This window comes from Theropithecus gelada, chromosome 5 (genome assembly GCF_003255815.1).
Source record: "Theropithecus gelada isolate Dixy chromosome 5, Tgel_1.0, whole genome shotgun sequence".
In the NCBI taxonomy this organism is placed as follows: domain Eukaryota; kingdom Metazoa; phylum Chordata; class Mammalia; order Primates; family Cercopithecidae; genus Theropithecus; species Theropithecus gelada.
In genome coordinates, this window is record NC_037672.1 from 152782766 (window position 1) to 152810715 (window position 27950).

At 37.5% G+C, this 27950-nt stretch overlaps 1 protein-coding gene across 1 annotated transcript in view; it reads right to left on the minus strand.

The window, feature by feature from the left end:
* Positions 1 to 13578: 13578 nt before the first annotated feature.
* Positions 13579 to 27950, minus strand: part of ASIC5 (acid sensing ion channel subunit family member 5) — a 36425-nt gene continuing 22053 nt past the window's right edge. Inside the window, exons 5-10 of the mRNA XM_025386639.1 lie at positions 27422 to 27571; positions 25942 to 26089; positions 22645 to 22701; positions 20554 to 20722; positions 15698 to 15789; positions 13579 to 13901 (exon numbers count right to left, since the gene is read on the minus strand). Coding sequence (XP_025242424.1) covers positions 13711 to 13901; positions 15698 to 15789; positions 20554 to 20722; positions 22645 to 22701; positions 25942 to 26089; positions 27422 to 27571 — 807 coding nt within the window. The 3' untranslated portion in view covers positions 13579 to 13710. The remainder of the gene's footprint in view (positions 13902 to 15697; positions 15790 to 20553; positions 20723 to 22644; positions 22702 to 25941; positions 26090 to 27421; positions 27572 to 27950) is intronic.

The window sequence follows — 27950 nt, forward strand, 5'->3', positions numbered from 1 at the left end:
TGTTAAAAGCTGTTCTTTCCCTGTCAACCCAACTTACTCTTTTTGCACTTGACAGTAATGTTACCAAAGTATTAACTGAAAGAGAATTATGCAAAAGATGACTACCAAAAGATTTGTACCCTTGAATACACATGAACAATTTTTACTTGATTCGTGCTCAGTGAAGTGTATCGGAACGTTCAGGACCCTTCAGACCTCAGGAGGAACAAATGTTCCTGTCACACTGACCATATGTCCTTTTGTGAATTTACCAAAAGTTCTTCCTGATTCCTGAATGTTTGAAATTCAAAACTCATTGTATACAGCTTGTTGGATTTCTTGACATGTAAAGCACTTTCAAAAAGAGTTCTTTTAAAGATAGTGTTAATACTATAATAAAAGTTTTAAAATTTGTTTTTTAAAAGTATATTTCTTTAAATATTGTGCTGTATTACAACTGACCATCAAACAACAGACACGAGAGTTCAGTGATGAACAGATCCCTGCTGCCCCTCAGGCTCACAACTACCAGCATGGCAATCAGGGAGCAATCCCACAGTCACTACAATTCAATGGTGATTTGAACGTTTTACGTGTTTAATCCTTGTAGCAGTTTATTAAGTATATACTCTTATTATCGACTCCATTTCACTCATGAGGAAACTGGAGCACATAAAGTTTGGGGAACTGCCCAAATGTTAAACAGAGAGTGAGTGGGTAAAGCCAGTATCCATACCCAGACAAATGGATTCCAGAACCCAAGCTTCCAACCAGGATGCTCTGATGCATCTCACAACACAATAAGCTAGCAGCTGGCAAGTGGTGTACATCTGGTGGGAGTTTTAACACCAGGTGAGTGTGTGCCAGGTAACAAAGTTCTAGTCAGGCAAGCAGGCAAGGAGTGTGAAGAAGATATGGCAGGTGGTATTGGCCTTAAACTTTATGACTAACTCTGAAGAACAGGAGGTGGAAGGCTGGGGCACAAGCAGTGGGGACTGAAGCAGGAAGGGCGAACATGTTCCACTAAAGATGGCTCACAAGACAGCAATAATAAAGGCTAGACCAGGAGAATCCATATGCTGTGCAGGAGGAAAGTCATCTTGATACTTATTTGCCCCTCTATGTATAAAAGGTTTACATTCTTCTGCCTGAAACCCAGATCGGTTCTAGAGTTTACAGATGTGGGGACTGATGAACTCCAACAGCAAACCCTGATGAACTGTAAAAGTAGGGAAAGAATGTCATTGACTGTATCCTTCCATTAGGGCATCTGCTAAGAGAGCAGGCTTGCTGGATGTGGAGGGAATCCTCCATGAAAGTAGACAGACTTAGTCTTCCTCACTCTGCCACCATGACTAGCACTTTAATCTTATTTGTATGGGCTTCTGACAAGGGAAATTTGGGGCAGGGAGAGGGCTCTTTCTAAGCCTTGTAACAGGTTCTTCCAGAAACATAGAAGACATTTTTCAGCTTTCCCAATCTAAGTTAGGTCCGTGCTTCCATAGTATCTGAGTAGAAGACCATTGCTATTCTTCTCTCTTACAATTTTAATGATTTACTACTGTCTTCTTGTCAAATAGACTGTGGGAGAAATCAGGTCAGAGACTGCACATCCCCTCATGAGCCCCAAGCAGCCAGTTCCGGAGCCTTGTCACACAGTAGGGATTCAGAATTGTCAGGAGTCCTTCCTCCAAATACTGGAGAACAGTTGGTGAGGAAGAATGGCATTTGTACAATTTGTAAAGTATCTGTGTTTTCCACTTGAAGGTCTGTTTTTTACATCGGCTCTAGATTTATTTACTGGAATGGCCTTCCCATCACATACATGTACACACCCATGGCTGATACCATGTTGTAGTTTTTAACAAAGCATTGTTGAACATTTGAAGGATAATATCAGAAGGGAATAGTTGCTCAGAATATAAAACACTCAAGATTAGAAATTCTTCTGCCTGTAATCCCAGCACTTTGGGAGGCCGAGGTGGGCAAATCATAAGGTCAAGAAATGGAGGCCATCCTGGCCAACATGGTGAAACCCCATCTCTACTAAAAATGCAAAAATTAGCTGGGCATGGTGGCTGGTGCCTGCAGTCCCAGCTAGTTGAGAGGCTGAGGCAGGAGAATCACTTGAACCTGGGAGGCAGAGTTTGTAGTGAGCTGAGATCGTGCTACTGCATTCCAGCCTGGGAACAGAGCGCAGTCTCTAAAAAAAAAAAAAAAAAAAAAAATTATTCTTCCTTCTCAAGTTTCTAAATTCCCCTGGCTATATTCAATCACATGGCATCCCAGTGCCATCCAAAAGATGCTTCAGCGAGGAATCTTTTCTACCTTCACTCTTCACCAAGTCCCAGTGCCTCTAAATCTCTCTTGGCCTACCTAGAGGTTTGGTCAGTTTTCTTGCATTATTGATGTCTAGAACTTATCACAATTTATTATGAAGTTAAGGGAATAATTTTTAAATTGTTAGCAATTATCATTACTATCACATAATAAAACATTGTTGATATATGTGAAGACATCCCAGCATTCAAGCATTATGGATGCACTTTCTTCTAAATGATGCCATAAGAAAGAACGTGATTTGCAGATATTTGCCAAAAGCAACAACCACTCTAAGTGAAAAGAAAAAGTATCTTGCCCCTCTGGTTTTCATTTAGTAATTTAGAAATTACACATTATTTATATGGGATTGTATATGTTTATCCACATTTTAATGACTAGATTTAAATTGTTTTTAAATTACTATGAATATATTATGTTAATCATTAAAACATCATTACATCATTAAAAAATCATTTGGAAAGTTTTGCTCCTTTTAAAACTAAAGCATGAATTAAGCTGAATAACAACAAAAAAGTATCAATATTTTACCATCACTAACACCACTGAATAATACTGTTTTCATGACCAAAAATTACCATTTTTCCAAGCATAAGTTATTTATGCTGCCAAATTATACTAAAAACAAATATCAAATGTCACCAAAATATAAAATCTTCATCCATTTTTCTATATCAAATGGCGAGAGAAGAAAGAACCTGATTTGCTCAGTGATTCATATGAATCTGATTTGAGCAGTAAAATTAATAATGACAGTATTGGATTATAGCCCATATAGTTAAGAATACTTCCTGAACTCATAATTATGTAAGTAAATGACTGAAATAATAAATAAATGAGGGAAAAAGGTCAACTCTTCATTACAGAATGATTTCAATAAAAATAATTATGAATAGAGCAGTACTTGGGGTGAGGGAAGGACAGAATTTGGAGAGTTGGAGTAATGGATCTAACATGGAGTGAAATTAATCAACAGGTACCTAGAACGAAACTATTGTATATCTTTGTGAGATTCCCTTTACCATAAAAAGTGGTTTGTGTACTTAAAAATGGTTCTCTGTTACACCATCCTTAGTATAATAGAAAAGTTGTTTTTTTTTTTTCTCAAAGTATTCTTAGGGAATAACCCCATGCTTATAGTTACAGTATTTTTCCTAGTTTATATATTTTTTGTAAAAGATTACACAGTATTGGGTCTTTTTTCACTCAATATCATAGTTAAGCATTTTTCCACATCTTAAGAGTTTTCATAGACTGAGTATATCATGTTCACATAAAATTTCATCCTGTAGCTGGACCATGATTTTCTCAACCATTTTAGAATAGCCAGACATTGACACTCAGAAGCTGAGGATGGATTGGGTAGTGAAATTCTTGTGCATTTCAGTTGCCTACATGGTACAGCCCTAATACACTGAAGCAAGACCTACCAGTTCATTCAGCACATATTAATCGAGCTCCCACAATGTGCTAGACTCTGGTCTAAGAGCATGGGTTAGACTGATGGTAAACAAAGCTCCTTGCCCTTAGAGGGCTTACCTTCTAGCAGAGGGGGACAGAAAATACACCATAAATGTATTAGGTTGGGTCAAAAGTAATTGTGTTTTTGACATTAAAAGTAAGTTGCACCAGCCTAATAATATAACGATAAATTAAATGATAGAGGATGATGTATTCTATGGGGAAAAAATTAAGCACAGAGGAAGGGAGATCAGGAGTGCAAGGATGCGGTGAGGCTACTTGCAATTTGGAAATTAGGAGTTGGGAATGGCCTAAATGAAGAGTGAAGGTGATGAGTGAGTAAACACTGGAATGCTGTGAGGTAGGTATTGCAACTATTTGACAGAAAAGAAGCTCAGGGAGAGACTGCCAGTATTTGGGCTCATGACAGGTTCAAGTTGCTTGTGTTCCAGGAACCAAAAGGATAGTGTACCAGGAGCAACCAAGCCTTTTAGTATCTACGAGTTTAATTATAAGAAAGAAAATATATGTCCCAGGGAAGCTGAGACAGTTCATAATTATCCTTTGATCCAATGTAATAGGGAGATATTTGAAATATCCTGCATGCATTGCTATTCTCACTCATGAAACCTTTTTATGCCTTTTGCTGTTGTCTGCTCCCTGCTTCCTGGTAATGGTTTTTGATGACTATGTATTATTTCATCATATAGCTTATCCACAATTTTTTCATAACTCTTCTTTTGTTAGATATTTGGATTAATTCCAATTTTCAATTATTATAAGCAATGCTACAGTGATATCCTTGCTAATATAAATTATTTTTAAAGAATATAAAAATAATAACTGGCCAGATGTGATGACTCATGCCTGTAATCCTAGCAATTTGGAAGGCTGGGGCAGAGGGTCACTTGAGCCCACAAGTTCAAGGCTGCAGTGAGCTAGTGAGCTATGACTACACCACTGCACTCCAGCCTGGCTGACAGAAATTGACTCCGTCTCTAAATAAAACCAAAAACTCTCTTTGCAGTTGACAAGTTGACAGTACAGGAAAATGGACATACTCCTAAACTACTAATTTGTCTTTAACTGTGTGAAGAGTAATTTGAAAATACATAAAAAACAGGTTAAACATTATCAAGAAATCCTTGAAATTTGTTCTCTGAAAACAATATGAAATGGGCAAAACATTTTGTGATTAAGAATGTTCATTGAAGTATGATTTGTAATGATTAAAAATGAAAATAAATTTAACTTATAAAAACTGTTAAATTAATGATATATCTATATTTTGAATTATATGGAAAAAGCTCATAGGTAGCACATTGTATATACAATATTGTAAACACATTGTATATTATGATTTTTATGGCCTATTTGTATTTTTTGGTGTCTGGTGGTGGGATGTTTGTTTTTATAAACACTATGAAACACACTTTTGTTTGTTTGTTTGTTTTTTTGAGACGGAGTCTTTGCTCTGTCTCCCAGGCTGGAGTGCAGTGGCGCGATCTCTGCTCACTGCAAGCTCCGCCTCCCGGGTTTACACCATTCTCCTGCCTCAGCCTCCCGAGTAGCTGGGACTACAGGCGCCCGCTACCACACCCGGCTACTTTTTTGTATTTTTAGTAGAGACGGGGTTTCACCATGTTAGCCAGGATGGTCTCGATCTCCTGACATTGTGATCCGCCCGTCTCGGCCTCTCAAAGTGCTGGGATTACAGGCGTGAGCCACCGCGCCCGGCGAAACACACTTTTAATAGAGATATAAGTATTCTATTAATGTACACAGCATTTTTTTATTCCTTTATTTCCATTTCTTTTGTAATGTTTCTTGGGGTTGAGCATTTACTAATGAAACGGTGTCCTGAGGGGATTTTTCTTCTTTGTCTTGTAGACTTTTTGACCACCTCTGACCAAATAGACTCATCTATTCTGTGTATTAGAGGTATTTGTGCATGTAATGCTTTGTCCCCAGCATGCCCAGATCACCAAGCTTGATTTTTTTTCTACATTTGTCCATATCATACCTATAAGACCATGCATCATGCAACTGTGTGTCTTTCCCTTCTCTAAATCATGTTAATAATGAGTGCTTATAGACACCTTTAAAAGAATCATTCATGAGACAACAATCATGCAATTTCCAGTGTAGTAGCAGCTACTTGGTTTTCTTCCTTCCTCTCTTTCTCTCTCTTTGTATCTCTCTCTTTCTCTTGTTTTTTCTTTTTTTTTTAATCGTTATCTTTCCCTTGTTTGCTATATATTTTCATATCTCCATGTTATTTTAATACAAATTTTGTGGCTTAAAATAGCATATTCATCTGAGTGCTGCTTCTGTTCCATATAGCCTTGGCTAGAGTCACTCATTCAGCTATATTTAGCTGGCAACTGTCCAAGAAGACTTTAGCCGTTTGTTACACATCTCAATACTCCTCCATAGGACATTTTTAACTGTATGTGACCTAAACATGGCAGCTGGGACAAGTTTCAAAGGGACAAGTCCCTAAAGGCAAGCTCTTAATGATCCTTTACATTACATTTGACCCATTTGGTCAAAATGAATCACAATGCCAAGCCCAATGTGGAAGATTCCCAAAGGGTATGAATACTGGGAGGTATCGGTGTCATCAATGTAACAGTCTACAGAGTAACACTTTTTACTAATGGATCCCAGAATGTGCCCAACTTCCAATCTTGAGATGTATGTGTCTCTTCATGTTTTTATGTGATAATTGCTGCTAGAGAGATGTTATATACATATATACATGGTACACACACACACATACACACACAGGTACACCCATACCCACATGCACACATTCTCCAAGAGTAAAATTGCTGGGTCCTAATTATGTTTATATTTAATTTGCCTTAAGTACTATCACAGTGATCTCCAGAATTGCTGTACCTGTGGACATTACCATCACCAGTGCATGAGAATTCTCATATTCCTATATTCCTCGCCAACATTTGGCACTGTACTGCCTATTTTCCTTTCTGGCCCTAACCACAATCTGACCACCTCATTCAGGAAACTGCAGTAGCTCTTTCTAAATTTGTGGTAGGGTGAAGATCTTGGATAAGAATTCAAAATCCCCATCTGTTCGTATTTAGAATACTCTTTCCCCAGTAACTATGACATTTACTGCGATTATCTTTTCACACCACAACAAAACAAACAACCTAAGAAGCTGCTCAATATCTGTATTAGATAGATTAGCCAATATCTACCTGAAAGTCATGCAATACACCCTCCATCATGTTACAGGGGATAAAATTTAAGTGTGACTGTTCATTCACCCTGTTGACTCTTTTGGTGTCACAATTTCTGTAGCAGGTTTACTATCATCTGAATCCAGTCAAAATTACACAGATACCTAGTCATCTTTCAGCTGCAGCTTCTTCCTACTTGTCCATGATTTCTTGTTCTCGAGGACATCTCAAATTCCATCTGCCCTTCAATGCCTACTGAGCTCTTATAGCAAAAAAATTAATGCTCACAAATTAGTTTGGAGAAATCTTTATCACAAGGTAATGGTGGATTTCTGAATTTTTATGTGCTACTGTTGGTTGTATAAATCGGTACAGTTATGTCAGGGAGCAATTTGACAATATGTAGTCAAGGTAAAGATGCATATACCAAAAAATTTTATCAATTTCACTTCCAGGTACATACTAAAAGGAAATGTATACAGAATTTCATTGCAGTATCTTTGTTATAAGTGGAAATTTGGAACTATGTAAATATGCATTCATAGGGGAAAATCAATCAACCATAATATATGTATGGATGTAATTTTGTGCAATAGTTTAATAAACCAGATCTTTACTTGTTAACATGAACATACTTTAAACAGGTAAAATTGAAAAGTATGTTTCAGGCTAATGTACATAGCATGATTTCATACACAGAAAATAGGATGGAAATACGTCAAAATATAATGTTGGTTAAATCTGAATAGTGCTAGCTATGTCCAAAAATTTCACAGGTTTTTTCTGGTAATTCTTTACCACTTAAACTACATACTTCCTTCCTTTATCCATTATTTGCCTGCCTTTGAGTAGGTTTTGCTAGGGATATTTAACTTCAGATACAACTTTTCCAAACTTAAATTTATTTTTTCCTTGGCATTCAATCTCCATGGATATGACATCAACACGATTTTCAGGTATTTCCTTCCACAAACACATCTCCATTCTAGGATTATTGTCTACTCCTTTCATTTATATTTAGGTCTATAAGTAAAACTATAAATCTTTTATTATAACATATAACTTCAGTGGAGAGATTAAATTTTTGCTTTATATACCACACTTCAGTTGATGTTATCATGTTATTTCCTAAACCTTCCGGCACAGATTTTCTATATAAGATGCATTTCCTGCTACTATGGTAGTTACCAGAGGCTCATGAAACTTCAGTTTCCATCTGCAATAGGGGGAGCTTAACCATAACTCAGCCTTCAAGAATCAAACTTTTTCAACAACATAAGATTCCAGGTGTATTAGTCCGTTTTCACGCTGCTGATAAAGACATAGCCAAGACTGGGAAGAAAAAAAGATTTAATTGGACTTACAGTTTCACGTGGCTGCGGAGGGCTCAGAATCAAGGCGGGAGGCAAAAGACACTTCTTACATGCTGTCGGCAAGAGAAAAAATGAGGGAGATGCAAAAGCAAAAAGCCTTGATAAAACCATCACATCTCGTGAGACTTATTCACTACCACGAGAACAGTATGGGGGAAACGGCCTCCATGATTCAAATTATCTCCCACTGGACCCCTCCCACAACACATGGGAATTATTGGAGTACAATTCAAGATGAGATTTGGGTGGGGATACAGAGTCAAATCATATTACCAGGTATCATTATGAAGCACTGACCATCTACCTCCCAACCAATTGAATGTACAATGGGAAAATTCCTTGTTCATTTGCAGCACTGTGGCCAGGAAATAGTAATGTTACATGAGTGTTCTTACCAGAGAATCATTGACATTGGCTTAGTCTGTACATAATATTCCTACAAATGTACTCCTGTAGCTTCAATCTTTATCATCTTGAGCCACTGCCTCCCCACTTTTAAATACACTTTTTTTTTTTTTGATGGAGTCTCACTCTCTTGCCCAGGCTGGAAGGCAGCAGTGCAATCTTGGCTAACAGCAACCTCCACCTCCCAGGTGCAAGCAATTCTCCTGCTTCAGCCTACCAAGTAGCTGGGATTACAGGTGCCCGCCACCACACCTGACTAATTTTTTCTATTTTTAGTAGAGATGGGGTTTCATAATGTTGGTGAGGCTGGTCTAGAACTCCTGACCTCAGGTGATCCGCCCACTTTGGCCTCCCAAACTGCTGGGATTACAGGCGTGAGCCACTGTACCTGGCCTAAATACACTTTTAAAAGCAGTTTTAGGTTTATACACACACACACACACACACACACACACACAACTAAGTAAAAAATACAGAGCTCCCATATACCCCCTCAACCCACCATCCCCAGTTTCCCCTATTATTAACATCTTGTATGATTGTGGTACTTTTGTTGTAATCGATGAGCCAATATTAATGCCTTATTACTAACTGAAGTCCATAGTTTACGTTGGGATTCACTCCTTGTGTTGTACATTCTATGGATTTTGACAAATGCATAATGACATGTATCTAACATTACAGTATCATATGGACTAGTTTCACTGCCCTAAAAATCCCGTGTGCTCCATCTATTCACTTTTCCCTCCTTCCCTCAAGCTCCCATCAATCACTGGTATTTCTAAATTCTTTATGGTTTCCATAGTTTTATCTTCCCCGGCATGCTATATCAGTGGAATCCTGTGGTATGTAGCCTTTTCAGATTGGTATCTTTCACTTAGGAATATGCCTTTAATGTTCTTTCATGTCTTTTCATGGATTGATAGCTCATTTATTTTTATGTTGCTGCCCTATTATTGCAATCAAGATCTTATCAAATCCTTCCTGACTAAGGATATGTGCTCTTTCCCAGGATGTTTGGGAAGTGGATGCTCCATTAGTGTAGAAATATCTATTGTCCCTTGTATCTCTACATTATCTGTTCAGGCAGCTTCCAGTAATGCCAGGTCCCCTAGGTGCTTTATGGATATTCTGTGAGTAGATCACCAGTGATAAATGAATATACAGAAGTATGAACATGATCAACATAACTTGAGGAAAGAAAATCCCAAATTATGATTCCAACTTGCTCTTCTTTTAGGCAGGTCATCAAGGGATACTGATTGATATACTTTTTCAAATAACTCAAACAGAGTTGTTGGGTTAACATCAGAGTTTGCCTTCAGGTCACTTCTCCACTTCCGGGGAAAAGCAAATCCAGGGGTTGTCTCAGCATGGATCCTGACCCATACCCCACCTTGAGAGAACTAAGAGTCTTAATTATCTTGCTCTGAGTCTCTCTCAGAGGAAAAGAATAATAGCATCCTTTCCCATTTGTCATTAACGTGCTCTCTTCCCATCTCTTACAGTTTCTCCCTTTCCATTTTCACCTGTCTCATCTCAGACTTGTCCTCTTCAGGTGAGATTTTTCTCATTCAGTCATTCTACCATCTACAGACAAGTAGCAGAAACAGCCTTCCTTGAACATCCCCTTTTGTCCATTTTCAAGAAGAAGTACCGTTAGAAAGGCAAGGATTATAGGACTATCCCTACCAGAGGCAGTGGGTCAGCATTTCCAGTCAGCCCTCCGTTAGTCACATGATGTGGAGTCCTCACTCGATCTATCTGTTCCCTTAGGAATATTTATACTTTCTGAAGAATCGGCATAATATTTGCATGGTCATTCTTCCCAGGATGCAGGGCACACGTAATCCCAGATCTGGTACAACTCGATGCAGTAAAATAAGAAAAATGTTTTTGAGGTGAGAAAGTCAGAGAGTATCCTTGAACCTTCATCCTCATCCCCATATCCCAGAAACCGTTTCAAAGGTGTTCCTCCTCCACTATCCCTCATATTCAGATAAGGTATTTACTCAGGAGTCAGCTCAGCTCTTCATGTCTCTAGCACATCCTTCCCACATTTTAGTAAGGTGTTTTGATTCCAGTTTGAGGATGGTAGGGGATATAATAAGATACAATGTTAAGCTTCTTATCTCATGTAGGTATATACTAATAGCAGTGGCATGTCACCTTGTAAATAAAATGTATTTGGTAGAAACCAAACTGATCAACAATCTGTTTTTCCAAACCTTTAAGGAGGCCTAAATTTTAATAATCTCTGTTCTCAGCTAGTTAGCTCTTCCATGACATCAACCCCATATTATCTCTTTCAAGCAAAATACAGTTGCCCCTTGAACAATGTGGGTTTGAACTCCACTGGTCCACTTATACATGGATTTTCTTCCACCTCTGCCACCCCTGAGATGGCAAGACCAACCCTTGTCCTGTCTCCTCCTCCTCAGCCTACTCAACATGAAGAAGACAGGATGGAGAGCTTCATAATGATCCACTTCCACTTAATGAATAGTAAATGTGTTTTCTCTTCTTCATGATTTTCTTAATAACATTTTCTTTTTTCTAGTTCACTTTATTTTAAGAATACAGTGTATAGGCCGGGTGCAGTGGCTCATGCCTGTAATCCCAGCACTTTGGGAGGCCGAGGCTGGAGGATCACCAGGTCAGGAGATTGAGACCATCCTGGCTAACATGGTGAAATCCCATCTGTACTAAATTAGCCGGACGTTGTGGCGGGCACCTGTAATCCCAACTACTCAGAAGGCCAAGGCAGGAGAATGGAGTGAACTTGGGAAGTGGAGCTTGCAGTGAGCCAAGATCCCACCACTGCACTCTGGCCTGGGTGACAGAGCGAGACACTGTCTCAAAAAAAAAAAAAAAAAAAGAATACAATGTATGATTCATATAGCAAATGAAATATGTGTTAATTAACTGTTGGTGTTATTGGTAAGGCTTCCGGTTAACAGGAGGCTATTAGTAGTTAACTTTTGGATGAGTCTATAATGATATGTGGACTTTTCACTGCACAGGGACTTGGTGCTCCCAACCCTTGTATTGTTCAAGGGTCAACCGCATATGTATTTGTCGTTTTCTTACCACAGGAGAATTGGAAGATAAATTAGTGAGCTATATGTGATACTTAATACTTCCTAAAACATAGACTTCCTCAAGTTCAAAAAATAGCATTTTCTCAATTGTATTCTGCTACTTGACCCATTTTATGTTAGACACAACAAAATTTGTGGAATCCTTCTATGAATCACTCAAAATACAAATTGTTTCAATATTTTTCAATATATTGAAAAAAAGGGGAAAGAATAGTATCTTCTAGCTTAATTTTTAAGAGGTCTCCAACCTCTTGACTTCCCTGGGCATCAGTATATTCAAGAAAATAGAATTTTCTTGGGCCACACACAAAATACACTAACACTAATGATAGCTGATGAACTGGAAAAAAAAGATCCATGCATAATTTTCATGATATCCACCAACACAGATAAGCAAAAAAGTTATTGCATTCAAAGAGTTGCACATGGCTATAATTAGAACCAATATTTGGATAAGTAGGCTGGGTCTGGAGGTTCATGCCTATAATCCCAACATGTTGGGAGGCTGAGGTGGGTGAATCACTTGAGGTCAGGAGTTCGAGACCAGCCTAGCCAACATGGTGAAACCCCATCTCTACTAAAAATACAAAAATTAACCAGGTATGGTGGCAGGTACCTGTAATCCCAGCTACTTGGGAGGCTGAGGTAGGAGAATCGCTTGAACCCTGGAGGCAGAGGTTGCAGCGTAGGTTGCAGTGGCTGAGATCACACCACTGCACTCTAGCCCAGGTGAAAGAGCAAGACCCCATCTCAAAAAAAAAAAAAAAAAAAAAAAAGGATAAGTAGAAGAATTGCAATAAAGTCCGAAGCTGCATGCCACATCGGTGGGAGAATTTCTCCAGAGTATTTACCCATTTACCCAAGATTGGGATTTCTGAGTTATAAGATATTCATATTCCTAATGTTAGTACCATCAAATTGCACTGGCCTCATTCTCACGGAACTAGTACTTGCTTATCATTAAGCTGGAAAACAATATCAAGACTTTCAGGAGTTATTCTCTTACATCTGGAAGAAATTGCAATACCATCGAGAATAAATTAGGGGAAAGATTCTTTGACTTATTATTATTTCTTAAATATGTTTGAGAATTCATCTAAAAGTCACCTTTAATTGAATATTCTGAGAGACCGAAAGTAGATCTATTACCCGAAGGGGAGAGAGAACACCGAAACTCCTGAATTTCCCTCTGGACTAAATATGTAAATAGAAGTACTTGGGGAAAAAATGAGAAAATGCCATGTATTTTCAAGATAGCATACATATAACTTTATTTTCAATTAGATAGATGTTAAGTACCACAGGTATGGGAAACATAGATTTCTGTCCCTCCAAAAGTCACTTACAATAGAACACTCCACATAAAATAGAAAAAAAAAAAATATGTTGAATCTTAATGAAAATAAAAATTCTTTAAAACTTTATAAAGCATAAATTATACATACCATTTCTTGAATAAAGAAATATTTTGTTTCCTCATGTATAGTTTATTGGGTCTAGTTTGCATATTTAGTCATAAATAATGTCTTTTTTTCACTACACCAATATTCTTTCATTGAAAAACATTTATGAGATGTCTTTTATATAATTTTTACTGTTCTAGGTGCAGGGAACACAAAGGTGAAAAACATAGTTCCTATTTCTTTATTTCATATATATATACACACGCACACACATATATGCAGATAAAGACAAATAGAAATATTTATGAAGAGATATATATCTTTAATGGCTTTTATTGAACTCTCGAAACTATGGCAAAGTGATATAACAATGAATTAGTCATGATAAATCTGAAGGTATCATGAAGAGAAAAGCAAATTATTTTATTCTAAATGACCATTAACACTCCTCTATCCTATTTTTATTTCCCAGATGATTCTGAGGTGGAGGAGTCCACTGGGTCATTTCAGGTATCTTCAGCAAAAAGAAAATGCATATCCAGTAGAAATTGGTGAATAGATACTCAATAATCTCTATGATCGTGATCAGACTGGCCCCACAAAATAGACCCAACTGACCACCAAGATCTGCTGTAATAAAACCAGTAAAGATTCAATGTCATTATTTTTCATAAAAAACAAATATTATCAGAAGTTAAATTAGTTGAAGCAAAATATCATCATAACTGAGATGAAGATTGGTTAATTGTTTTTTAGCATTTGCTATGAATAAGTTAATAGCAATTGGTAATATCAAAGCAATATTCCTACAACTCACCATAAAAAGCAGAGAAGAAAAGCAAACATAAAATCTGATTCCAAACATATAACTCTAAGACTTTGGAGGATATAAAATCTAGGTAAATTCATTAGAGATTCTAGATAATTACAAACTCACTTCTAGGTGTTAAATGAAGAGCAGAAAAGTGTCATCCAGATGGCACTACTGGATGATGATGTTTTCCAGAAAATTAATTTCCAAGCAAGTTTTGACATCAAGTGTCAAAACTGTATTTCTTTTTATGCATTCATAATATTGGTTTTAACCAAAATATATTAACACAACATTGCCTTTTTTGATATTTTAAAATTGATACTTATATTTACTGTTTGTGCTTTTTTATTGTGATAAAATATATAAAACATAAAAACTACCATACTAACCACAGTATACAGTACTGTGGCATTAAGTACCTTCACATTGTTATGCAGCCATTCCATCATCTTTATCTATTTCCAGGATGTTTTCATCTTCCCTAACTGAAACTGTATGCATTAAACTTGAACTCCTCATTCTTCCTCTTCTCGGCCCATGGCAACAACTCTTTTACTTTTCTGTCTCTGAATCTGACTACTCCAGCACCACTTTCATAAATAGATTACATTATTAGCCATTATCTCATTGCCCTAGGCCATTCTTAGGACCATTCTGTTTTTGTAAAGTGCAATAATGAAGTATAGGCTTCTCCAAGAGCTTTGGCAAATTGACATATTTCCTCCATATTCAGGGTCTCAGCTGCAATGTCTGACTGCTGTCACTTTTGCCTGAGTCTAAGCCCTTCTTCTGTCTCCCACACGGCTTCCTCTAAGATGCGGTGAGACCTAGAAAATCAGCCACTATGTTTATTAGGGACTGTGTGGAGAAGGCAAGCGAGCAGGCAGTGGTTGTAAATGAAATGCCTAATTTTGCTTTCTCAGGTTCTTCTTTTTAAGCCACTCTGGGATAGAGCCCTGTGTGGAGGTATACGGTGGCTGACATTTACCCAGGTGTAGGATAGATGAAACATTCTACAAGAGTCACTTGATGAGGGATCTAATGGTAAAGTTTGATGTGAGTGTGAGTGGAGATGAAACACCACCAGCCTTTTCTTTATAAAAGTCCATGTGAGGTTGTACAGTGTTTTCTAGGAAGTGGAAATATGACAGATTTAAATAGCAGCTGAATGACAAGTTTAATTGAATTCTTGTCCTCCATTGATAAGCTAAATCTTAAATATGAAAGAAAAAAACTGATAAAAATTTAAAAAAATAAGGAGCAATTAGGCCAGGCGCGGTGGCTCACGCCTGTAATCCCAGCACTTTGGGAAGCTGAGGCAGGTGGATCACGAGGTGGGCAGATCATGAGGTCAGGAGATCGAGACCATCCTGGCTAACATGGTGACACCCGTCTCCACTAAAAATACAAAAAATTAGCTGGTCGTGGTGGCGGGCGCCTGTAGCCCCAGCTACTCGGAAGGCTGAGGCAGGAGAATGGCGTGAACCCGGGAGGCAGAGCTTGCAGTGAGCCGAGATCACGCCACTACACTCCAGCCTGGGTGACAGAGCGAGACTCTGTATCAATAAATAATAATAATAATAATGATAAGGAGCAATTAAATAACACTTACCAAGTAACTCAGGCACACTCACTGCCTTTTGCTGCTGGGTTATCTTATAGTTTAGGTCACTATAGTTAATTTCAATTTTTACAAGATTCTCTCTAGGGATAAAAAATAGAGTTAATATAGCTTAAGACTGTCAGCATTACTTTTAATTCCCATCTAATAAAAGTAATATTCATTTTTGTTTTATACGCTATTTCATGTTAAACTGGACACAGGATTGTTTTTAATATTAAGCACCATTAGCAGGATGTAGAAGGCATTTTGTCATGTTGGTTTTTAAGAAAAAATATTTTTCCCCAATAATTTTTCTGTACCTCATTCCTGAGAAACTAGAAAAAGGCATTAAATGTAAATATCTACTGAATAAAGTATTTACAAACATTTAAATGTGTGTTTGGTTTTCATTCAAATCTTGGTTCTGTCTTTTGTTACTTACACGACCTTCAAGAAATCACATTGTATTTTCTGAGTCATGGTTTCCTCATGAGTAGTCAGGATTTTAGAGTTGCGCTCACAGAGTGGTAGTGAAGTGAAATTAAATTATGTATATGCAAAATTGACACAGAGCCTGAAGTATATTGGGTGTTCAATGAATACTAATTATTAACTATATGTCATTAGTATACTTAGGCAAAGACTCTGTTTTCTTAATGGCTGTTTGAAATCTTTATACATGACCAGAGTGGCTAAACATCTTTTAAAATGATATTAATAGCTCGTTCCATGGTCTTGGAAGCCCTCACTTTCTCTGTCTCCAGCCCAGACCCCTACCTTGAGCTTCAATAATATATTCAGTTCATTCTTATATTTCTACTTGGATGTCCAATAGATGTTCCAACTTTAACATGTTCTAAGTCAAATCCTTCACATTTCCCTTATTTACAGTGTAAATTTTCACACTCCATAGTCAGTCCATCAGGAAATCCCATTTTCTGTGTTACCTTCAAAATATATCTGGACTCCTACGACCTCTCACCCAATTCAAAGCTACCACCTTTGCCCAAGCCTTCATGACCTCTCACCAGGATTTTTGCAATAGCTTGCTAACTGGTCTTTCTGTTTCCAACTTTAATGTACTCCCACTTCAACAAGTATTGTCAGGAAGGACTTTTCTGATAATAATCCACAGACCTGAGAACAACCCTCCCTGACCCTGGCTTCCCCAGGCTGCTTTTCTGCTGCCACTCCCTCACAGTGCTTTATACCATCCGACAAGACTACATACAGTGATCACCCATTTCCATCCCAGTGGACAGAAGCACAGCAAGGCAGGATTTTTATCTGTTGTACACCGAGGTATCCCTAATGCCTAGACTACTCCTGAATCTTAACAAATAATAAGTTGTTCATTACCTATATGTAAAACGGACAAATAAGGGAGCAAATTAAAGATGAAAACCAATAAATGAATGGATCAATATTACCCTCTCAGTGTTATAAGCTGAATCTGAAACCAAGCACCTTCTGATTTTAAAATGGCAATAATAATAATAGTATCCATTAAGAATGGATACTATCAGCAGAGTTTCCTAAATTATGTGGTGACCTTTAACACACCTAAGGAACATGGCTGTAAATCACTCTCCTTAATGTTTACAATTTTTGAAATCAATAATTACAAATATACTTAATTCAAAATATATCATTAATATGTTTACTTAATTTCCACTGGTTTAACCCTGAGTAACAGGAGAATGTACTATGTTTAAGTAGATAATCAGGGACTGCAGTAATATTTACAAATGATAAACCAGTTCCCAAAGTAATGGACATAATAAAGTTGTCTTGGAAGTCCAGAAATTTTAGTAATATTCCAATCTCTTTGGCCTCCATTGTGCTCCTAATTTGCATGTGCACTGATAATATTGTTTAATTTCCCAAGCACAACATTCATAATCATTTCCAAGCATTATCCACCTGCGATTTTGAGAGAAGATAAATTATTCCCCTGCAAAAACATTGTGATATTTGCTCAACTTCTCTCAGGCAGTTGTTTTGTCCAATCGTTTGTGTCTCACTGAATCTGTGCCTCATGGCAATAGTGAAGTTGTTCAAGATTTAACAGGATTTAACTCCAAAAATATTTGTTTGTGTCAGGAGAGGCACAATTATAAAATAAAAACTAAATTTTTTATTCTATCACAAGATAGTTTTTAAAGAGCTTCCAGATGCTTGAACAGGAGTGCTACATTAGAGGAATTAATTAATTTGGCATAAAGGAAATAATTTTATACAATTTTTATTTCAAAATTTGTTAAGTTCAAACAGAACAATTTTAAAAATTCACTTGTTTTACTGATGAGGTTGGCCTAACTTCAGACACAATTTACCCTTATCTTCAATGGTAAACTCCACACTGCCTGCTATGGTGAAGCTAAGCCTCTCAACATTTTGAGGTCCAGCAGCAGCCTCGTGAGGCCCTGGATTGACCATGAAGTAGCATTTATTTCTGTCCCAGGAAGACACACATGCAGCTTCATGATTAAGTTAGGGGTTGCTTCTTTTAAAATGACTGCTGCTAATATTTCACATTTGCCGTCCTGACAAACTGCATTTCTGTTTTCTGATTTACCACTCTCTGATTTCCAGTACCTTTGCACAAACCAGTTATTTAATTATATGTGTGACTTCTAACTGTCTCTATGTAGGAGCTGAACAATCCCTGAATCCAGCCACCTTTGTTCAGCTGCTCACCTTAGTCTTCCTGGTAATGGCCTCCACTATTTAAAACCATGTAAGGTCCCTACATGTACATTATGTGATAAGATTAATTGGAGAACTATTCATAATTATATGGACAGGAAACAGAAAAATACTGGGTAGAAAAGGGCAGTTCCCTAGCAAAGACCCACCCTCAGGCCTGGATAAAGTGGCTCTAAATGAGAACAAGCATTTCTGTTTTTGCACCCAAAAAGTTGCCTTTTGGCCTACTACACCCCTTATCCTGCCTCCATATGAAACCCAAACCCCAAGCTCCAGAAGATACCAGCAGACCAGCAGATCAACAAACCAGTGATGGCAAAATGATGCGGCAGAGAAAGAGAGAAGAGGAGGCACATCTGAACACCAAGGGGAATTCAGCCGGGGGTGTAGAGAGAAGAGTCTAGCCATAGGCTGCCTGCTTCCACGCAAAGATCGCAATCCCACTCCATCCCTCCTTCTGACTCCTGATTCATCTCAATGAGAGCCACCTCCACTACACAATAAAATCTTGCACTCATCCTTCGAGCCCGTGTGTAATCCGATTCTTCTGGGACACTGGGCAAGAACTTGGGATACAGAAGGCTGTCACACTGGCCCTTGCCTTTATGATAAGGCAGAGGGTCCATTGAGTTGATTAAACCTCCAGCCATATGTAGACAGCAAAGCTGAAAGAGCTTTGCAACCCTAGGGTTGCAGGCACCCACCCCTAGACACTATCATGGGGCAGGAGCCCAAAGCGCTCCCCCGGCCTCTGCACCTGCCCCTCTGCATGCTCTCCATAGGAGTTTGAGCTGAGAGGACACCGAACAGGCAAGCCACACCCCTTCTGCACATTCTGCAAGGGGAAATCAGAGAACTCTCCTGTTTCAAGAATAATCTGAGTTTTTGGGGGGAAAAAAGAAAAAAACAGCATTCCCTAAGATCCTCTTGTTTCATACATGGCTTTCTTTTCTGATTCACCAGTATGTCTCCAAAATCATGCCTACTTTCTCTGCATATTAAATAATTATGAAACTCAGGAGATTTCCATCAACCAAAAGACACAGGAAATGTTTTTCTAAGTCATATTTAAATATATCAGGAACAATATTAAAAGCAAATCAGTTTCCCACATTAAAACAAAATATATAAATAGATGTCTGTGCTGGAGTTGGAAGTGTAAACAAACATAATTGTACATTTTACAGCTGTTTATCATTTTATCTGCTGTTTGGAATCACTCCATTAGCCCTGTTTTGATGAAAATCCTTTTTCTTTCTGATCTGTAAAGACCACTTTATTATCTTGGTGTTTACATGGGAATTTTTTTTTTATTTTATTAAAGTAAGTACAAGGCTAACATTGGAATCAAAGCATGCTTTCCAAATTATGTACACATCTATGAAAATGTACATCAACCTTAGTTAACATATTTTTATTTTAATAGATATAACTACAAACACCAGTATACTATATATATTGCTGCTTCATGTCCTAGTCCTAAAACTACAAAGAAGAAACACAGAGAAATGCTAAAGTTGCTTCCCTGTTAAAAAACAAAGAGTTATTTATGAAGTTTGATTTGTAATTTTTAAGAGGCAGTATGGTATAGCAGAAAGAGGACTAATTTAATTCTCAGTTAATCAGGGAACATGGAATCATGTGTTTGGGTTGCAAAGACATGGGGACCAGCATCAAAGTTCTCGGGCATAACTTCTTTCTGGGCCCCTGACTACCTTCACAGAACCATTTAAAATACGATGTCCTTCAGTTTCCTCTTCTGTAAAAATAGAATATTAATTTCTGTTTCATCTACCTTGTACAGTTATTAGAAGACTCAAAGTGTATAACGTACAGGTAGGAAATTTTCACATTTTAAGGCATCCGTTGTTATCAGTCAACATTATTATTTTCCCCAGTTTGGGCAATAAAGGTTTGATCATGAGCAAATTACTCACACAAGCATCATTTTCCTCTTCACACAATTAAAGTAAGGAGTTGAACGATATGATCTTATCTACTTTTAAAATTCTATGGTTTCATTGTTAGTTCAGTGAAAAAAGCTATTGCCTCCCTTGATTGATCAGAATTTCATTTCCTAAGTCTTTGAGGGTTTTCAATAAAGAAAAAAAAAATCTATGTTAATTATCAGTAGTTTAAAAAGCTAGTAAGATTACCTGATGTATTTCCGGCTTTGATTCAACTTCTTGGAAAGATATTTCAAAGCTTTTTGACTTGGAAAAGAGGAATAAGAAATAGTGGCAGGGTATTCTGTTTCTTCACAAGAAACAGGGCAGCTAGAGTTATGTGTTCCCACTGTACATAACTCCTTAAGTTCAATGTGGTCTGAAATGAAAATCAGGACAGGGAATTCAGAGAAGAGAAATATTTCATCATGGGTAGGATAGTTTTATAAAGTTTATCATTTCACTTTCAATGTTAAAAAAAAAGTGGTTACCAACAACAAATGGTGTTTATATGTTACTCTGAATGTAGCAGAGGAGACACAATATAAGGCCTGGAAGTTTTTATCTTTGAATTCATTGAGTCACTGGATTGGGATCTTTACTGGATTTAAGAAATTATTTTCAGGAAGTATCTGGGTCTATTTCTGTAAAATATCAGATATTTGGACAGAAGAAAGATGGAAAGTGTGTGACCCCATGTCACTTTGAGAGGGACAGTCAAACAACCCTGCAAACCAATGTCTCAGGTTTACACTAAACATCTTCAGATTTCTCTCAACATACAGTGGTATGAAATGTGCTCCTGGGTATTTGCAGTCTCTTATTTCTGTTGGTCCGGTCACTTCCAAATCAACCCCTGAGGTTCTCCATTCAGTGTTCTCTCTTGGCTCCTTCAGAGCAACCAGGCTATCCATGCAAATGCATACTGGAAAAAAGTCCCTGCAGCAGGTAGTGTTTGTCTCCAGCTTCCCTTTGGACCACCTCCCAGTGCCCATTTTCACTGCTCCTCATCCAAGCTAGATACTCAGGTTCTTGTTTTTCCTTTGGTTTTGATACTGAAACCCTTTGTTCTCATGAACCAGTTGTTTACCAAGACCTCCCGGTAACTGACAAACTTTGGGTTTGTTTTTCAGACTCTAACTTTGACTTCTCTGGGAGATAATTTTTGCATGCATCTGCTAGTTCTTTAGCACTGCTGGTAAAGACCACCACTCTTCCCCTACACTCACATGCACTCACACAATCCCATACACACATAAGCTCACACACACATACACACACACACACACACACATACATATACTCTCATGTACATAATACTCTCTCACACACACAAACACACACACTCTTCTGACCCCCTTATCCCACAACAGTCCCTGCTGAACTGCATGCATGGTTTTTTTCTCCAAGCTCTCCCTCCAGCCTCCAACAGGGATAAGGAATCAGAAGAAATCTGGCAACATCATTTCAAGTCTATTGGTTAGTAATATGGCTTTTGCATGTTCAGTCTGTGGTCTACATAAAAAAAGATTCCTTCTACCTATAGCCATACCTTGAAATATTTTACAACCGTTGAAAAGAACCTTTTCAATCTATTCCTGCTATCCTGGAGATATTTCCACAATGGGTTAGAAAAGCAAGTTGTGTAGAAGGGTATATACTGGGATTCTGTTTTAATAAAACAACCCATGACTTCAAGTGATATGCAGATGTGTATGTGGAGAAAGTGATGGTAGGATATACTAAAGTGTTAGCAATTGTTCCAGGTTAAGGTAAAAGCAAAAAAAAAAAAAAAAAAAGAGTGGGCTCTTTAATAACAACTTGCCCCCAATAAATATGGCATGTACAGTTATAATTACATTTATGAAAAAATTTTATATGCCATGTACATACAATGAAATGAATGAATGAAAGATTACTCCCAAACAGTGAGAGGAATTCTCAGTAATAAAATTTCTACTTATTTTTACGTGATTTCCTTTCTATTCTGTAGTATTTTAACTATTCACAATAAACATGTTTTATTTGTGGAACAATAAAAAAACAACTAGGATATTTTGATTATAAAAAAGAACAAAATTTGAAAATTCAGATGTGTCTTAGTATCAGAGGGTTTTTGTTTGTTTGTAGTGTACTGCCTGTGTTTGTTAGCTACTATTTAAGAACACTTAGAAAAAGATCTTCTCGTATGTACTATATTCTGTTTAATTTCTGGGCTATCCATAGTTTGACTTAATGTCTTGTATTACTTTGAGCAACTTTAATATAAATCCTGAAAACAAAAGTAAATTAAGCACTTACCAAGTACAGGAGAAACACAGTTGAAGTACTTTTGTAGGTCGCATTCTATCCCATTTCCTTAAAAATAATAAGTGTAACATATAGAGACTTTACATTTTGTAAAATAAGTGATCTAATGACAAAAATACCTTTCTTACATACATCTGTCCATCCATTCATCCACCCACCCATTCATCTATATGAGCATTTATTCTTTCATAAGCAAAACTATGGAACCAAGTTAGTATTCAGTGAAAATATGTGTTGGGAGGAAGAATAATGCTTTCGTTTTTTTCCATACCTCTTTCCGTCTGTCTACATTATTCTAAAATCTTTAAGTGGGAATAATAATTTTAAAATGTGAGTAGTTTCCAAATTTAAAATTATGTTCACAGTCGTCATCTCATTTGACGCTGTTCACAATCCTGCGATATGAGAATCTTCATTTTACAGATAAAGAAACTAAGCCTCAGAAAGTGGCTTGCTCAAGACCACACAGTTAGGGGAACCTTGGCACATTCTGTATATCTTCCATCCTGCTCCCTCTATCCATTTACACACACACACACACGCGCACACACACACACATTCCTGATAGACTGCCATTCCAGAGGTAGGATGGGAGGGGGGCAGGTAAGTACCAATATTTGTTAAGCACCTACTATAGATTGTCAGATTGTCAGATACGTAGTAAAGTCACTATGTATCAGAGCTGGGTTTACTCCTAGGGCTGATTCTAAAGCCTTAGTCGCTTAGCCTTAACACAATATTTGTCTATTGCTATAGTCCATGTGGCTCAACAGTTAGCCACAATGTTTAGTCAGTAATCTTAAAAATAACCAAACGAGATTGTCCACTTACAATGTGTGGACAATTTGTGGAATGTTTAACTAACTATAAGGAAGTGCTCTTTTTGAATAAAATAAAATAAGTTTAAAAAATCTACCTCCAACACTGAGTTAGGAAAAAGCCTCATTTTTCTGAATTATTTCTTGCTCTGGCAATAATATTTCTTCCATTATAAAGAACAATTCAGAAAAAAAAAAAAAAACAAAGATGGTAGATGGAACACAAAAAAGAAAACAAAAAGAAAAACAAACAAACAAAAAAGAGCAATGAAATTTTGGAAATAACCAATATCTGAAAAGCTATTTTGGAGATTGCTTCCTCAAATTGTTAGTGGAATTACCTCAGTGAATTAATTTAACGTTTAGAATCTTCCATTTATTCATATATCAGTAGACTTAAAGGTATGTGTGAGAATCTAACCAAATAAGATCATATTCCTGAATGCATTTGATATATATCTTAAAGATCATGCAGATATCATTCTTTGTGTTTTATGTAGCACCTTGCCTAGTTTCTGGTCCACATTAGCCAGTAGGCTTTTGTTTAATAATAATAAATTTTAAAATTGTAAACCTTATTCTGCATGAAACAATTCAGACTTCTTTCCAGTAACTTTGCCAGTAAATTAGGAAGGAGAAATCAAAGCCAGAGCCAGCAGTTTTACATAGAACAGCAGTTTTTGGAGGGGCCAGAGATCAATAATCTGGATACTAGAAAGAAGGATGTGATGATTCCGGAAACCTCTGAAAAATAATGAAACCACGTTTGCAAAATTTATATCTCAAACAATGATTACAGTGAAAGAGATTTGACGTAACTGACTCCATCTTGTTTCTAACCTCCAACCTGTCCTTGTTCATTCTTGGGCATTAGCTGAACTTTGGGAGGAACTTAGTTTTTTATGGTTTAGCTCTGAAACAGACAATAACAGCCCTTTCCCAAAACAAACCCTCTTCCTGCCTGGGGACTAGACTGCCTTTGTAGGGCTAACAAATTAGTCACAAGATTAGAAATTATGTTTAGGAGTCATGCAGCTGGAGGGTGAAAGATTCTAAACCTCCCCAAATTGCTTCTAGTGATAACATTACTATTATAAAAGCTAAGATCAGTGCTTGCGATATGTTGCAGACCCTGCCTCCAATGATCAGCTGGAACCACTCAGATAAAAAATCTGGCCCATCTGGTTTTGTGACCCCTACCCAGGAATTGACTCAGCGCAAAAAGACAGCTTCAACTCCATATCATTTCACCTCTGATCTGACCAATCAGAATCCCTGATTCACTGGTTCACTGGTCCCCTTCCCACCAAATTATCCTTAAAACTCTGATCTCAGAATACTCAGGGAGACTGATTTGAGTCATAATAAAACTCCAGCCTCCCGCACGCAGTTCTGCATGAATTAGTTTTTCTCTATTGCAATTCCTTTGTCTTGATAAATCAGTTCTGTCTAGGCAGCAGGCAAAGTGAGCCCGTTGGGCAGTTACAATATTTTGGCAGGTAGATTGTGTTACAATATATCTTTCTAGATATGCTGTGGGAGGGGGATGTAAGAGACCTGAATAAAAATATCTGACATTTATATAGACTGTATTCTGTGCCAGGCACTATTTGAACCACTTACATACCCCTTTCGTTCTTACAGCAACCCTATAAGATGGAATTATTATCCTCTCCTCCATTTGACAGCAGAGTAGAGAGGTTAGGTCACTTGTTCAAGATCACCTAGGGGAGAAATTGTGGAGCTGGCATGAGTGGCCTAGTTGAGATCTAGCTCTTATTCACCCTGCTCGATTGCTTCCTTGAATGCTTGCCTCTCACCCATGGTTCTGGAAAAGCTGCAAATTGTATGAAAAGGAGGCCCCGGAAGGTAAGTTTACAGTTACAAAGGAAACAACTTTGCAACAGTGAAATCTTCAGGCTTGGTAAGACATATCCATGATCTAATTTTTCTTTCAAAATGAAGAAAAACTTGGTGTGCTGTTTTAGATATTTGAGACCATCAAATTTTAGCCTTTGGGAGTAAGTATTGGGGCCCCACCCTGATAAAACAATTTTCCTTTCCAGAAATCTCTGCTATGATTTTATAATGTAAAACTTGTCCGTCGAAGTTGTACTTGGCAAGTGGATAATTTTCCAGTGTAGAATTTCATAAGAGTGGAAAACAATTTAGTGACATGTTGATTTGCTATGTTTCAAATTAAGTAAATATAAACATAAAATTCAAAGAAATTTAGGACTGAACTTCTGATGACTTTGTCACTAGTTGTCATTTTAGGCTGGAAAGAGAAGGAACAGGCTTAAGAATATAATAATTTTCTGTGAATGGGTTAGCAGCATCTGTAATTACATTTAATAATACTTAATATTCCATTTGTATTTCAATACTCTATTCCTCCCAGACCTTTTGTAACCCTGTAAGAAACACTTAACTGTCTAGTTAAGTAAGGGGGCAGTTAGTCTTTATTTACCAGGAAGAAGAAAAGGCACACATCCACATTGCTTTTTTATGTGCTGGGCTTTGCATTCCTTCAAGCAACCGGAAGTGCTGTAGTTGCTAAAATTCTGCAGCTTGATGTTAGGATTGCATTCTCCCCAAGGGTATTCTTGATGAACTGTCTTAAGATAAGATAAATACTTGGTTCAGGAGATTTATTTACATCAATTTTCCATCAAGAAGCTGATACACATTTTTATTTTACTCTCAGAGCTCTTGGATTTCCAAAACCAAAATTGGTTACATTTGTCTATTTTGCCTACTCTATTGACCTGAAATTCCCTGAAGCTAAGTATAATAGTGATCCTTAAACATATATCCCAAATGTGAATTAATAAAGTCAGACACATTGAGTATTCTAAAAATCAACTCATATAAGGAAAAAAAGATCACTTATGTAAATGTTATATTAGTGTAGTAATCAGCTCACCTACAAAACAGCAACCAAAATCACATTTTAAAAAGATCCTTTAACAAGCAACTATTATGTGCCAGGCAACACGGTGTTGCAGAACTTTCTCCTTAGTTCAGCTAAAACTGAGCTCTTGTCACATGACCAGGAAACATGAGGCTCGCAGACACATAGAAGGGTAAGGAAATGGAATTTATTGGTTAAAAAGGAAAAAAAAAAATGACTCTCAGCTAAGTGAGAGAGAGTCTTGCTGGTAGGTTTCCCACCTCACAGATTGAATCTCAGGTCACCACACAGATACAGGAGAGGCCAGGCTCCTCCCCACTGCAAACAATGTAAACTTCCCAAGGCTCCACCCCTTCCTCCCAATGTGCAGATGGGCATTTTTCAGAAGGAATCAGGTGGGAAAGGGCAGACTTCATCTGAGACAAGCAGTCTAGTTTTTCAGCCTTCAGACTGTTTTAGACTTGAAGGTGGAGTTTCACCAGGGGCCGTTGGCTGTCTCTTGTGTCTATCAATGATAAGTGCTTTCTTTGCAGTACTTCACTTAAACTTCCTTACTATGAAAGGAAAATATTACCCCTGTCCCATTTGTGCAGAAAGGAGATGCAAATTCAGGAAGCTAGTTAAAGAAAGTTACAGAGCAAGTAAGTGGCTGGCAAACAGAAACCTACCAGACCAGCCTGACTCCAAGATTCCTGCTTTTCCCACTAATTTTCTCCTTCCCAGATAGTCTCATTGAAGAATCATGGCTCAGCAACTTAGGTACCTTTTTATACTTAATGACCCTTTCCATTTCTAATGAAATGTAAAGTTACTTTGGATTTGATAGGCTTCCCAGCTTTCACTTATATAGTTTCTGTTTCCACTAATCATGTACCTTCAGATAAAGGAAAAGGATCTGAAATGAAATTTTGGAATTTGTAATGGTGTTTTACAGGTATGGGAGAAAGGAATTTCTAGTGAAAAGCATTACTTATGTGTTTGAGGCATTCACTACCCCACCTAATTTCCTCAGACTCGACTTCTCTGCAGTATTTACCTTCACTTGGCGGATGGTTACCCTTGTGTGCATTCCCACAGGTGACAACAAGCCTAACCCATCAAACTGTGGCACCGTCTTTGGTGAATGGATAGCAAAGATGATCCCAGCATCAACGAAACCAAGGGCTGGGTTATCAGTGAATGTCTCCTGAAACAAAAATATGTTTTTGCCCAAATTGCAAATTGACTATATCAGTTCTATACAAGTTTAGGATTTCGTTTTATCATCTCATGATAGCATTTGACTAATCCTAAATATTTTATGTTATATTTCAACCTCTTTTTGTCTAAAGTGTGTGAAAATTAAACATCTAAGACATACTTTAGTGGTTGAATCTGTGAAAGGAAAATATCTTGGGTCCCTTCAAGCTGGGGTCTACTCAGGGCAGTCCTGAAATAATTGAGGCTTGTCTCATTATTTTTCTTGATTGACATCTGGTAACCACAAAGGGATCCTGAGTGAAGGCAACCTGGCCCGCAGCAGCTAGCCTATCGGTGCTTGGTACCAGCTTGGGCACCTTATAGCC